Here is a 14701-nt window from a genome sequence, read left to right on the forward strand (position 1 = left end):
TAAGTCTACCTATTTTTTCTTTTCTTTTTTATGTGTATTTTGATTTTGTGTATTATTTTATTTTTAAATAATATATCGCTTTGTATAATTTAAATGTTATTTATAGTTTCTAATATGAAAAAGGGTTTCACGTATCGATCACAGCGTCACTCCTCCAGTCCGCCAGGGTGCGCTAATGCACGCGCACAGACACACACGCGCTCTCTCACACAAACACCTATGAGTCTATGACAAACACTCATGACAGAAGCTGTCAAACGGCGTGAGTTTGATGAAAATTGAAATTAGTCTATAAATATATGATCGAGAGTGAGAGGATGAGTCGAAGCTGTGTTTACATCTCTAAATCATGAGAATAAAGAGGAGTAACACGACGGCGAGTTAGATCCGCTCAAAAGAAACGCATGTACTGGTAGCGGAGGATTCAAGGGGATTTTACAGGCGGTAAAAGATGAGCTGGCTCGGCAGGAACGCGGTGATTGGTCTCGGTGTCGGTGTGACGATCAGCACCGGCCTGATCGCGTTATTGATCATTCAAGAAGCTCTTAGGAGAAGAAACCGCCGCCGCCTGCTGCTGCACAACAAAATCGGTATGAACCTAAACACATCACTGCCTACATAATCTGTTTAACGTGTGTGTGACTCTGATGTGTGTGTGTTCAGTAGACGCTGCTGTGAGCGGTTTGTCTCCTGAGCAGCAGGTGGAGCTGAGGAAGACTCTGGACGAGGTGATGAAGAGCGTGTCAGGTCTGAGGAGTGAGATCGCAGAGCTGCGGGACGGTCTGAGGGACATCAGCTCCACCATCGCTGAAGATGTCAAGTGGGTCAACTTCTCCTTGTCATCTCGAATAGGGACATATTAACTTGTGGGAACGTCGTCATGTGTAGTGGCTATGCGATATGTGAAGAAACTTGCGTGTCCATAGCAACCTGGGGTTATCAGAATATTAAAGGGTTTGTTCACCCAAAAATGAAAATGAGGTCATTAATGACTCACCCTCATGTCGTTCCAAACCTGTAAGACCTCCGTTCATCTTCGGAACACAGTTTAAGATATTTTAGATTTAGTCCGAGAGCTTTCTGTCCCTCCATTGAAAATGTGTGTACGGTATACTGTCCATGTCCAGAAAGGTAAGAAAAACATAAAGTAGTCCATGTGACATCAAAGGGTCAGTTAGAATTAATGTCAGATGTCACATGGACTACTTTGATGATGTTTGTATTACCTTATCACTTAAAATGTGTAAAATAATGGATTACGTTACTAGCTATCATCAGTAACAGATTTCAATTTGTAAGTAATCTACCCAGGTCTGATTATGTTATTATATATATATTTTTTATTATCTTAATTTCATGTATCTCTTTACCTTAAAGCCCTTACTAAACCCTAAACCAACTTTTTTTTGTTAATGATCTGTAAGAATGGGGCTTTATTAGTGCTGGTTATTGATTTGAGTAACTTTTTTGACATTTACGCATAAAGTGTTTTAATTCTACGATATATGGTGTAAAAACGTCTGAGTGCTACCCTCTTCAGGTTGAACGGTGGCTACTGTAGATGATTTTTCCTATTGGATGTTTGCGTAAGCAGTTTCCAGCTCACCACACCCCTTGGTACGAGTTACCATGCCCTTGGTAGTATAAAACTATTTTGTCCCATCAAAATCACTGTAGAGAGTCAGGAGTTGGAATTGCAAGTATTGAAAATGATCAGGATAGAGTATTTTAGCATCTATTTAGCATAGCATTTTTATAGTTATTTAGATTATTTCGTGCAGCCTATGTAGTTAATTAGCATAGTTGTTAGTGTAACGTTAGTATTGTTAGAAGCATAGTTAGTTAGTAGCATAGTATTGCATCAGTTAGGATAGCTTCAAGTTGGCGTAGATTTATCTGTATTTAGTACAGTGGTCAGGATGGTACGTATGAGTAGTGTTGCTGGTTGCTACAGCACTGCTGGACTGCATAGTTTTCCACCAGACTTGAAAATTAGGCCCCAGTGGTTGCATGCACTTGGCCTGGAAGACCGCGAGTTCCCCCTACAGCTGGAGTGTGCAAACTGCATTTTACCCGGGATTGCTTCTCCAACACAATGGAGGTGGAAATGGGCTTCTCCACACAGCTCACGCTGAAAAGCGACGCAGTGCCGATCGCGATGCTGGAGTTAAGACCGTAGACCCAGCGGCTTGAATTGATATGGCTCAGGCCCTGGCCCTGTGTCCACAGACACCTCGACATCCTCCACTGCAGGTGAAGGTGGGGGAGTAAAGTCCTCTACTTCAAATGAACGCTCTGTTGTAAAGCTACTTGCGTCACTCTCCATTTTAGCGACTCTGACAGCAGCTGTCAATTAATCCATCACTGCGGTTCTCAGGTTCACGCCCCACCCACTCAGCCCCGCCCTCGGTTCGTCCCCTCTATCTCCGCTGTGCTCTGCCCACTTTTCAGCATTTTTCAAATATTGCCAGTGGGTGGAGTCAGGCTGACCAGGGGTTTAGTTACCCTTTAAGTAAACAACACTAGTTACATCTTTATAATTATTCTTAATATTATAGCCTATTAATGACTAGACAAATTAAAATGAAATGTTGTAGCTTAATATAAATTTTAAATTCCCAAAATGTCATAGTCAAAGCTTTATTGGTATGATTGTTAAGCGTTTATAAAACATATATGGAACATTTATTATTAAAATAGATAACAGATATAGTTAATTGAATAAGAGATACATAAAATGAAGGGGAAAATAAATATGTGACCCTGGAGCACAAAACCTTAAAGTCTTAAGTTGCTGGAGTATATTTTTAGCAATAGCCAAAAAAACATTGTATGGGTCAAAATGATAGATTTTTTCTTTTATGCCAAAAATCATTAGAATATTAAGTAAAGATAATGTTCCATGAAGATATTTTGTAAATTTCCTTCTGTAAATATATAAAAACTTAATTTTTGATTAGTAATATGCATTGTTAAGAACTTCATTTGGACAACTTCAAAGGTGATTTTTTTCAGTATTTAGATATTTTTGCACCCTCAAATTCCAGATTTTCAAATAGTTGTATCGCAGCCAAATATTTTCAGATCCTAACAAACTATACATCAATGGAAAGCTTATTTATTCGACTTACATATGATTTATAAATCTTAATCTCAAGAAATTGACCCTTTTGACTGGTTTTGTGGTCCATAGTCACAAGTACAAAGTACAGAGTATATTATCTCTCTTCTTACCCAGACCTCTTCATCATCTTACCTGGGCATCTCTGTCACCTCAGTCTCTCTTCTGACTCCTCTGAGTGTTCTTCATCTCATCTGCTTCAGTTGTCTCTCTCCTTCCAGGAAGACTGTGGAGGAGAGTCAGAGATCGCGGCGGCGGCGCATGTTCATGCCGAGGGAACGCTCTGAATCCATGAGCTCCAGCTCCATTTACTTCAACGCCAGCGCCGGGGTCGCCAGCCTCTGTGACGACAGCGAGGTCGGGTAAGTCTCGTCTGCCAGGATGCTGTGTAGCTCTCGAGGCAGTGTTCGTTTCAGCAGATGAGCTCTTCACAGGTACTCCACGGCCTATTCCAACGCCGAGTCCGACTACACAGACAGAGAGACGGATAAAGATGGAGAGGATGAAGGGGGGGATTCTGAGGAGGAGAGCTGCGCCACGGTGCTCACGCTGAGACAGGACGAGGAAGAGGATGATGAAGATGCCAGGCTGATGGTGGACTGTTTAGCGGACATTACCAGCCCTGAACTCACCCTCCTGCTCGCCCAGTGTGATCTGCTGCATGCAGGGGATTCTGGGAAAAAGGCAGAGGGCTTCCAGCTGCTGATGGAGAACAGACCTCTGGTGAGATATTTAATGATAACTGAAGAGATATATATGAAATGTTTTTTTTTTCAAATCGCACATTTTCTGATAATATTCAGTGTAATAGCATTACTGTAATATGGTTGTTTTGCTTTTTCACTAACTTTTATTCAGCAAGGATGCATACAATTGATTAAAAGTGACAGTAAATGCAGTTGCACTTTTAAAAATATTTCTATCTCAAATAAATACCGTTCTTGTTAACTTTCTAGTTGTTAAAAATATTAAAAAGCACAACTGTTTTCAACATTGATAATACAAAGAAATGCTTCTCGAGCAGCAAATTACCGTATTGTGACAGCACTGGAGTAATGATGCTGAAAATTCAGCTTTGATCAGAGGAATTACATTTTTATAATATATTTAAATAGAAAACTGTTATTTTAACTTGCAATATTGCAAATGTTCTTTACTGTATTTGAATAAAAAATAAAAAAAACACAACCCTGGTGAAAAAAAAATCTTATCAGCCCCAAACCTTTGAATCATTGTGTATATTTTATTATACTTAAACATTAAGTTTTTAGTTATTGATTTGATATAATTTAATTAATGTAATTTGTATTTTTATTTAGTATTTAATTTATAAATGTAAAATTAAAAACAATAAGTAATAATAACAATAAGAGTGAAATTCTTGAAGCAAGTGACATGCATTTTACAAGACCACAAATAGATACAGAATTCAAAGTAAAGGTAAATCATAAGAACTATAATAACGTAGCATTTCTTTGTGTATGTGTGGTCAGTATGCTGATAACGTGGAGTTTATGTGGCGACTGGCCCGTGCCTGCAGTGACATGTGTGAGACGGCGGACAACAGAGAAGAAAAGAGAAACTACGCTGAGCAAGGTGAGGAGATATCACATAAATAACACACTTCCTAACATCAGGCTTTGAGAAAAACACTGCAACGGCTAGGAAACATTCCCTGCTAAGTCTTGAAGGAGCATTACACACTCCATAAGGACTAGGACACAGCTTATACTGTACTATACCTGCACTGACCTTTGACCTTTTGATACTGAAGGTCATTATGAGGCAGAGGCAGCGCTGACAAGGAATGGACTGAGCGCTGATTGTCACAAGTGGTATGAAAACACCACACACATATTCATCTTTACTGTAAGAGAGGAGGTTTAATGTCTGCAGTTGGTAATATGTCTGCACTCTCAGGTTTGCCATCCTCGCGAGCGTGTCTTCACAGTACGAGAGCATTCACGGAAAACTGAAAAGCGGTCGCGTACTGAAGGTGAGCCTTTGAGGCTTTATGTCAGTGTTGCAGATGAACATGAGTCGTGTGTTTAATGACTGTGTTTGTTCTGGATGTACCGACAGGAGCATTTGGACCGAGCTTTGGCTCTACGTGATGATGATCCCATCTGTTTCTATCTGCTCGGCCGCTGGTGTTTAGAGGTCAGATCTGGCTGCTAAAACAAAGCCAGCAGTCTCTGGAATAATTCATAGTGTTTGTTAATCCTCCCTGGACAAAAAGTCAATAGGATTTTGGATTATTGCAGAAAAAAAGCTCTGTTACTAGCAAAAGTGTTTTGTTCATTAAGATAACTGAACACCACTTAAAGCACTAATAAAGTCAATGGAATTTTATCTGCAAGAGCTTGTCACAATACACATTGTTTTAACATTCTAATGCACTACTGCCATTTTTAACCAACAAAAATGTACTTTTTATTTTTAGAATGGTTTACTTCATCGGAATGGTACAAAACTTTGTACTGGTTTTGGCATTTGCTATGTGAAAACAAAATTCAAAATGGTTAAATGGCCCTGAAAAAATAGTCCAAAAGTGTCTGCATTGGAAATGAATGGGAAACAATTTCATAGTGGAAACGTTTGGTACTGCGCCTAAATAAAATCCTATTGAGATATTAATCTCAGACTTGTTTAGATTTATGGCTTTGAATTTATCTTTCATAATAAAATGTGTTTCAGAAAAATTGCTTTTCATATAAAATTGGAAAATGTAAACTTCTATAACTCACTTAAGCAATTATCTACCCAGTTCCTTCTTTAAAAATAGATCAAACAGTTTAACTTGGAAATTAAATCTATGATCAAAAAGTGGTACAACATGTACAAATTAACTATAAATACTCCATAAATATAATTTAGTACTATAAAATCCCATAAACATACAAAATGTAAAAATAAAAATAAAAACATTATTTAACTAATATATAGTACATTCATTTAACTGAAGTAATAAAAAATAATTCTCTCATTATTGATCTGCAAATAAGAAGCAGGGTTAAAGCAGCTTTACAGAAAATCAGAATGTTCATGTTTATAGTATCTTAATATATCCATGTCTTCTAGTCCCCTTTAGCAGATTAAAGCTAGGCAAATGATAAAGATTACATTTTGTGACAATATGAACAATCACAGAGCCTATGATGAGTTTTGCAGATGAGTTTACCTGTTCAGTGTGATGATGTTTAGTGTCATCAAAAACCTCTTAAGTCCCATTTAGACACTTGTTAGCAACTGCCTTAAAAAAAAAAAAAAAAAAAAAAAAAAATCACAAGTTAGTGTAACTAATGTAATTTCAGAAAAAAACAGGAAAATATATCTTTTAAGCTTTTGTTAACCACAGAAAAAAATCATTTAAAAACCCCCACTGATTTTGGGATCTAACGTGAAAAAAAAAAGTTAACATTAGTGAGATGCAGATGTCTGTGTGTGTGTTGTAGGTGAGCGCTCTGGGTTGGTTGGAGAGGAAAACTGCTGCCACGCTTTATAAAACTCCTCCCACATCCTCCGTGAATGAAGCTCTGGAGAACTTCCTCAAGGTAAAGACGAGTCTTATATACAGCTTCAACAACTGAGGATATTCATTACATTCATGATGTGTCTGATTTTCTGATCTCTAGGCAGAGGAGTTAAATCCAGGCTTCTCCAAAACAGTTCGCCTTTATATCGCCAAGGTAAGTGTATTGTCTATGATGGGTTTATTCTGTTAAACCAAGACAGGTACTACAAGCGAAGAGGGTAATATTAATTTTTTACCTAATAGATGTCACAATTTCCGTCGATTAAAAACAGTATATTAAGAAAATTATTTGATATGAGGTTGTTTGTTTTTTATATGTAAATAATGCATTATCTAATTTAATTCACACCCATTTGTATACATTTCTAGATCATAAATCTAAACTTTGGAGTAAGTCCGGTTTAAAATTAGTTGCATTTCGTTAGAATATTGAAGGGGTTTTGGATATGTATTTTATCACTCCATACCGGTCAACACCTGTCAACAAAATTACATTTAACAATGTTTTTCGGAATCAAATGTTATTAAAATAAGGCAAATGACATATAAACAAACATAGATTGGAACAAAACAAATGTATGAAGGTGTTATGAAGATGAGATTTCTGACTCATTTTCAAGAAACAACTGTATGTAAGGTTTTTTTTTTAACCCTAAAATATCAGTTTCAGGATGATGTCACACTGACTGTTAGTGAGACGAGCTGCTTCTGTATCCTAAACATCTGGGCGAATTGCTTTATGGCAGCAACAAATTTTTGTTTATATCAGGGGGCAGTTTGATGTTTTTATCATATTTTATTGAAGCACCCCTGGGCACCGCCATTGGTTAGCGGACCCCCACCTGCTGTTAGCATTCCATTGACTCCCATTAATTTTTCCGTCACTTTGACATTTAATAACTTTACATCTGAGGCATTTAAAGACTCCATTTGTCCATTCATTATTTCTAAAGAAACACGAAAATGTATAAAAGGCCCCATTACTTTGTATCGTACGTTATGATCCCGTAGAAGCAGGCTAACGATTGCGTCATAACCTGCGACTCTCTGTCGCACAGTAGAGAAATTACCGTATGGACAGGAGAAGCTCGCAGACAATCTTTTACTGTCTATGAGGCTATCGGGGGGACATGGAGGCATAAAGTCAAGGGAGAAGCCCATAAAAGCAATGGGACAAAATTATTCAACAACGTCTGCACATTTGGGTGGGAGATTCAGATTTATCTTGGCACAGCGATTAGAAGACTTGCAATTGCCAGACAGGTTGCTCACGTGACATCTACGTCATCAAGCTCAGTTTGAGTCTGCGCAGTACGCTCGACCCCCAGGAAGTGCGTACTTCTAATTGACTTCACTTGTCTCCGTTGAATCCAATGGGGACGCTGTGTCCATTTCTTTTACTGTCTATGCTTTTTATACAGTCTATGGTGTAGAGCTGTAATATTTACGACAGCGTTTTCCTCTCACTTAACTGTAGGGGGCTCCAAAGTCTCAGAAATAAACAAAACAATGGTTTTGCCTGTTGTATGTTTCCTTAAGGAACTGTTTACACAAAAATGATAATTCTGCCCCTTTTAAAACTTCGTATTGGAAACCGATACATTGTATATCCCTTTGTTTCCAGTGTCATAAGGAGCTAGGAAACATGTCAGAGGCCAGAAATTGGGTCCAGTTAGCTCTGAGCACACCAGCAGGAGCAGAAGAGGTAAACGTGCTCTTCATAGTTCATTGCCGATTTTAAGTTTTGTGTTTAAATTTAATGGTTTTGTTTCTTCAGGATTCGAATAGCGCAGCTTTACAGGAGGAGCTGAAGGCTTTGATTGACAGCACAACTGACCAATCTAATCAGTTTGAATAATTAGGGTGGGGCCTAATGCTAACTGTCATCTAATATTTTTGTTTTACCTAGTATGTGCTCTATTTATTTAATGTTGTTTGCAGATGTGTATTGTTAAAATATATTTCTAGCAGTCTCAAAAAATGTATATTAAAATGTTCTATTTTTCTCATATTTTATTCACAAAACACTTAATTTTATTCCTTACAAAAGATGAAGGTAACTTGGATTATGATTTAAAAATCATTCCTAGTTTTTATATTTAAACATGCTGTGAAATTAAGCATTTAATTGTTTAGATAATTATAAAATGACTGTTTGATTTCGTTTTGACATGATGTGAATTCCTGAAATATGACAATAAAATGGCACAATTATCTTATATTTTGCTGTTTTTTTCAATGGTTTTAACTGATGGCATCATAAAAACAATGCACTTTAATTAGTTTAACAGATAAAACACTTTAATTCTGACTAGTTTCTGTACAAGAAAAAGGTTAATTCCAAACAAAACCGACAGATATTTCAAAAGATAAATATATAACAAATAGTATAGAGGAGGCTGACATTACAGTAAAGAGCAAATAATTACACCAGCTCAGATCATTCAGATCCATCAATCTTCATACATGTAAATAAACCATGAATTTCACTCAGAAGGATTCACTCGCTTTCCAAAATCGTTTCGATTAATTCGAGACATTACACATCCACATTTCACAGGAGTCTTTTCTCTGGCAGATGGTCTCAGATCTCATACTCAGGTGGTCTGTTCGGTATCATTTCAGTCTTTAGCGTCACCCACTCCATCAGCATTAATGGCAAACATTGCCTCTGCCTCGGGCAAACATGGAGAGTCATAGATCTTGCATATCCGTGTCTCTCCTCGACCCTTTCGCAGGTATAATCTACAAGAGAGACGGAGAATTGAAATATTGTTCATCTGTAGCATTTCAGTCAGCAACCATGATCATCAAGTTTTACCGAGTAGTCGAGGCGTGTGCTAGAATATTTCCTCCAATCGGCTTCTTGGGATCTGCTGAAAACATGGCCGCTCCGTCCACCTGTGCCACCACCTGGTTAGTGATGACAACGGCCACACCAAACTACAAACCAGATTAAAAAAATATATTTCCATGAGCTCATATCTTATACAGGTGCATCTCAAATAACTGAATATCGTCAAATTTTTCTTAAAAAAAAAATAATAAATTCAAAAAGGTATGTAGGGATTGCCATTTAATAAAACAAATGTAAATATTCTAATATTTTGAGATACTGGATTTTTGACTTTCATAAGCTGTGAAATCTAATCATCAAAATAAAAAAAAACTTTACATGTATTGTGTTTTAATATACATGTATTGAATATAGAATATATGAAAGTTATATTTTTTGAAGTTACTAAAAAAATAAATAAATAAAAACACGATATTCTCATTTTTTGAGATGCACCTGTATGACATAAGTCGCATATATTGCTTTATACAAGCCACATGCTTTACAAAATACAAAAAGCTTTACAGTAATAAACGGGAAAATAACAGTAATGTTCAATTCTAGCATTCAATTCTACTATAAAGCAGCTCTACAATGACAACAGTGTCATTATTCAACTCAATTAAGATTCACAAAACATACAGGGTTATATTTTCTTAAACCACAAAACAATCCCACCTCTGTTATTCGCAAAAAATAAAAGCATTTTTCTTTTAATCAGCAAGAGCTGGTTCCTAAAGCAAATTTATTTTTAGTTTACCTTAAATATCATTGACCAGAAAGTAGTACAGCATGTGAGAAAATCTTTTAATTTATTAAACATAAAAATGTAAATACTATATACATTGACTACATTTAATGGTTTGCAAATGGGAGAAACCAATGCTGCCTAAATACACAACATGAAGGCCAGCTTTTATTACGTTTTAGAAAATTCAGTTGCATTTTTTTGTCTTGTGGGGACTATATGTAAATATGTTGTGCATCTTCAGAATATTATTTGTATTAATATATTTCATAATATTTCACATTGAATAAGTTTTTAACAACAATCATCTAGATTCTGCAAGGAATCTGTAAACTTCTGAACGGTTCTGATCATAAAACAGCATGTGTGTGATCTCTCATCTTTACCTCGTCAGCGAGACGGAGCAGCATGCGTAGAAACCGCCCCAGATGGCCCTGCCGGGCGGACAGCTCTCCCCGGCCGGAGTAATCTGTCCTGTACAGTGCAGTAGCGCTGTCTACTATCAGCAGAGCGTATCTGGACAGAGATGGGGGATATTTTTAACACATGGAGCTAATGGAGTCAGTTTCTGACTGGATGTGTGTGTTACCTGGACTCTGTCATCATAGCGGAGGCCTGATACAGCAGCTGTGTTTGATGGTCCGTGTTGAAGGCTCTGGCATACGCCACGTTATCCAGCACATCACTGCCCACCAGCCCGTACCTGACACAGAAAACACACGGATCATCTCTGGTGTTGAGCACCCAACAGATAAAAAAAACCATGCGTCTCTACAGTGACTCTGACCTCTCAGCTACAGCCAGCAGTCTCTCTGGACGGAAGGTTCCTTCGGTGTCGATGTACATGGCTTTGCCTTCTCCACCGCCCTGATCTATGGGCAGCTAAAATGCAAAGATTATATTTTAACACTTTAATATGATTTATGGATAATCAAATAAATTTAGGGCTGCTTCATTCTAGTAAATAGTCAAACTGAAATAGAACTAATGATATAAAAGATTTTATTTTGTTTATTTTATAAAAAGTCATTTTATATGTTTTTAAATTCTCTTTTGTTCACCAAAGCTGCTACCCTGTTTATGCTACCAAAACACAGTAAAAACAGTAATATTGTGAAATATTAGTACAATTTAAAATAACTATTTTATATTTGAATACTTTAAATGGATTTTCAAATGTGTTGCAAAGCTGGATTTTCAGTTTCATTACTCCAGTCTTAAGTCTCAAATGATCGTTCAGAAATCATTCTAAAATGATGATCTGCTGCATAAGAAACATTTCTGATTATTTTTAGAACATTCAAAACAGCATTTTACTGAAAAATAAATCTTTGGTAGCATTATAATCCTCTGTATTGTCACTTAGGATCAATTTAATGTGCCGAATAAAAAAAAAACACCAAAAAAAATTATATATATATATATATATTCTTTTTTTTTTGTACCTGGCAGGTAACGGCCAGTGTGTGACACAGCTGCGTCTTTCCTGTGCGAAACTCGCCGAACATCTCGGTTATGGATCCCGTCTCGATTCCTCCTGCACAACACAGACAGCCAAAGATTCAGTCAGGTGATTAAAGCATAAAGCACAAAGTTATCTAACAGACAGTTCAGTGTCGCACCCTGAAGGAGTTTATCAAGCTCTTTGGATCCCGTGGAGATCTGGATGATTTCAGCTCTGCGCTGATGGAACTCGGTCGCTGTGGTGAAGCCCATGGGAACCATCTTCGCCGCCTCCGTCTGTTATTAAAATAATTTGAAGTTTGCTCACATCACCAACACAGAATCAGTGATCGCAATGGGGACCAAGGTCTCACCAGGATCTTATCAGCTTTGGCTTCGCTGATTCCTTTGATGTTCAGCAGCTCTTTCTTGGGCGCATACGCTACGGCCTCCACGGTGTGAAAACCACCTTCTTCCAGCTTTTTAATGTCGCTGCTGCTGATGCCACATTGCTTCAGACAGGTTTACAACATCAGCACCATGAAAAGACATTGAAAGAGTGTTTGTGTTTCTATCTGCAGCGCAGTCGTACCTCCAGACGTGAAACCGGTTGTGGCCCAAAATGTTCTTCCTCTTCAACTTCTGCCTCCACCTCCACCCGGGATGCATTCCTCATAGCCATACTCACTGTTTCATAACACATGACACACTATCAGCTAAACAATTTCAGTTTAAAGTTGGTGGAAACATTTGGGTGGCATATAAACCAAACACTTAACGTACAAGTTAGGTCTAAACGAAATTCATTTAGTGAAAACAAAAAAAATCAGGATTCACAACACTGTAAACAGAGTTATATAAATATAGTTCAGTGATTCACACACTCAGATTGACAATTATTGTTTTATTGACATTTCCAGAGATCATTAGATTAGTTTTTACAATTAAATTAAAATAACGTTAGCTGAACAAAACACGACATTATTCATGTCTGGACATGTAAGTTAGAAAGGTATAATTTGAAACACCAAGGTATATTAATACATTAAAAACCATTACGTTGACGGTATCAGATGGTAATAATACCACAGTATTTTGATATATAACGTTAGCAGAGTTTACTAAGAATACCATGGTACTATTAAAAATACCATGGTTTTACAATCGGACACAGTGTTTTTTTAAGAATCAAAAGGACTATCAGCAAATGAACTAAACCAAAACAACAATCATTAACGGGTTAACTGCTAATAATGTTGGATACTATATTATTAATGAGTCTGATAATGTGTTACAAAACCCGCAGAACACACAAACATGCTAACGATCTCTAATAGTCACAAACACACACAATGTAAAGTCCTCAAACAAGTTCTCACATCAAAAGTCATATGAATGTGTCAAAATAATTATGTAGAAGTGTAATTATTACGTTGATTGAGTCTTTAAAATCGTGATTATTGTTTTGTCACTCACCCGCTAAACTCAGCTGCAGCTCCTCAGTCCAAGTCTTAACTTTCCCGCGTGCCGCCGTCACTCAGGCCACGTCACCGACGTCATCACGTCATCGCGCTTTCATAACCTCACAATCCGTGTAAAAAAATAAAAATAAACATCATAATCTGTATTTATAATAAAGTTCTTCCACCTACATTAACTTAAGGATTGATAACATTGATTCCAAAACCAAGAAAATATCCATTGCTTTTAGACAATTGGAGACCTATTTCACTATTAAACAATGATTCAAAGATTTTTGCCCTGATTTTTGCAATCAGATTAAAATCAGTTATGATTAACACTTACATGTCCCTTATAGATGAGGCCCAATCTGGCTTCTTAAAGAAAATGCATATTTCAAATAACATAAGACGAATTTTAGACTTATTGGATTACTGTCATTTGTGTAGGCTACTGATGATGGATTTATTCTTTTCTTAGATTTTTGTAAAGCCTTTGACAAAGCGGAGCATGCCTTTTTCATCAAGTCATCAAAATGATTTGGGTTTGGAGATTTCTTCTCTAAAGCTTTTTTGAAAATTTTATTTCACTTGGCATAATACGAGTTAGTCAATTATTAAATCAAGAAGGCATGTTACTCTTATTCTGAGTTGTCCATGAAATTCCAGTAACACCAAAAGAGTTTTATTGTCTTGGATGCAATTCCCACAGGAGTCTTAGCATTATTAATACCCAAAACATTATTACACCCCCCTCTGCATTTAATCAATTTAATACTAATATTTGGAAAATTTGTTTTGCCCCTGGAAGTATAAATGTTAATAAAACCATTCGTTCCTTATTTCAAAAATACATTGTTTCTGCTCCAAACTGTATAAATTATTGGAACACAGTTAAAGGTTTATTATGGAAAGCCATTTGGACCTCGCTAAAAAACAAACAAACAAAAAAACCTGTTGGTAAATAAAGTGAAGGAAGAAGCCTTAACATTTTTACACAAGCAGATATTACCCAGTAAATCATTTTCTTTATTGCTTTGAATAGTTATTTATGTAATACGATGACTGAAACTTTGTTTAATTTATTTTGGCATTGCTCTCATGTTAAATTTTTTTGGAAAGACTAGATTTCTAGTTGTAGCATCAACCTACTTTTTCTTTGAGCTAATAACATGTTTTATTTTCATATTCATAAGTGTAAGTACACTAAACAAAAAGCCTTTATTTTAGGTCCTTGAAAAATAAATTAAAATTTATGTGAAAACAATTTATTTACATTAACCATGTATGACTGTCTCCATTTGTGAATTATATTACATATTTACATAATGTTTAGCACTCCCCTGGCTGTATGTGTATTTTGTATAAATATTTAGTAATTTATATTTTAAGTTTTGTTTTAATGTGTATTATTGTAGTCCTTAACTGTACTTTGATTGTGTTTACTGAAGTTTAATAATAAAAAAAAAATCATAATGTGTATTTGTTTTATCTTTGGACTTTACTTTTAAAAATATGTTTGAAAGCCACTTTGTGAGGACATTTAAAATAGTCCTTA

The 14701-nt window shown here is 36.4% G+C and overlaps 2 protein-coding genes across 4 annotated transcripts; one reads left to right on the plus strand and one right to left on the minus strand.

Moving 5' to 3' along the window:
- Positions 1–236: 236 nt before the first annotated feature.
- rmdn3 (regulator of microtubule dynamics 3) lies at positions 237–8875 on the plus strand. Of its 2 annotated transcripts, none has more exons than XM_059512162.1 (12): positions 237–590; positions 664–820; positions 3343–3483; positions 3556–3844; positions 4615–4717; positions 4896–4956; positions 5042–5117; positions 5204–5281; positions 6577–6675; positions 6757–6810; positions 8281–8361; positions 8434–8875. In XM_059512162.1, the coding sequence occupies exons 1-12, from the start codon at positions 452–454 to the stop codon at positions 8512–8514; spliced, it is 1359 nt and encodes a 452-aa protein (XP_059368145.1). In that variant the 5' UTR covers positions 237–451; the 3' UTR covers positions 8515–8875. The 2 variants fall into 2 exon arrangements, with proteins under 2 accessions (XP_059368145.1, XP_059368146.1); XM_059512163.1 differs by having other exon boundaries at positions 667–820.
- Positions 8876–8930: 55 nt separating this feature from the next.
- LOC132106465 (DNA repair protein RAD51 homolog A) lies at positions 8931–13283 on the minus strand. 2 transcript variants are annotated; one of them, XM_059512164.1, is made up of 10 exons: positions 13160–13283; positions 12276–12370; positions 12058–12195; positions 11863–11980; positions 11686–11777; positions 11028–11122; positions 10830–10943; positions 10627–10756; positions 9478–9599; positions 8931–9401 (listed from the first exon to the last, which is right to left on the minus strand). In XM_059512164.1, the coding sequence occupies exons 2-10, from the start codon at positions 12363–12365 to the stop codon at positions 9278–9280; spliced, it is 1023 nt and encodes a 340-aa protein (XP_059368147.1). In that variant the 5' UTR covers positions 12366–12370; positions 13160–13283; the 3' UTR covers positions 8931–9277. The 2 variants fall into 2 exon arrangements, with proteins under 2 accessions (XP_059368147.1, XP_059368148.1); XM_059512165.1 differs by lacking the exon at positions 13160–13283 and adding an exon at positions 13063–13107.
- Between the last annotated feature and the right edge of the window lie 1418 nt (positions 13284–14701).

The sequence above is a fragment of the Carassius carassius genome, chromosome 27 (assembly GCF_963082965.1).
Source record: "Carassius carassius chromosome 27, fCarCar2.1, whole genome shotgun sequence".
In the NCBI taxonomy this organism is placed as follows: domain Eukaryota; kingdom Metazoa; phylum Chordata; class Actinopteri; order Cypriniformes; family Cyprinidae; genus Carassius; species Carassius carassius.

Coding starts and splice junctions, on each gene's coding strand:
- rmdn3 (XM_059512162.1), top strand. CDS start 452: ATGAGCTGGCTCGGCAGGAACGCGGTGATTGGTCTCGGTGTCGGTGTG. Junction 5,282..6,576: donor TCGGCCGCTGGTGTTTAGAG/GTCAGATCTGGC, acceptor TGTGTGTTGTAG/GTGAGCGCTCTGGGTTGGTT. Junction 8,362..8,433: donor CACCAGCAGGAGCAGAAGAG/GTAAACGTGCTC, acceptor TTGTTTCTTCAG/GATTCGAATAGCGCAGCTTT.
- LOC132106465 (XM_059512164.1), bottom strand. CDS start 12,365: ATGGCTATGAGGAATGCATCCCGGGTGGAGGTGGAGGCAGAAGTTGAA. Junction 12,196..12,275: donor AACCGGTTTCACGTCTGGAG/GTACGACTGCGC, acceptor ACCTGTCTGAAG/CAATGTGGCATCAGCAGCAG. Junction 9,600..10,626: donor TGCTCCGTCTCGCTGACGAG/GTAAAGATGAGA, acceptor TCTGGTTTGTAG/TTTGGTGTGGCCGTTGTCAT.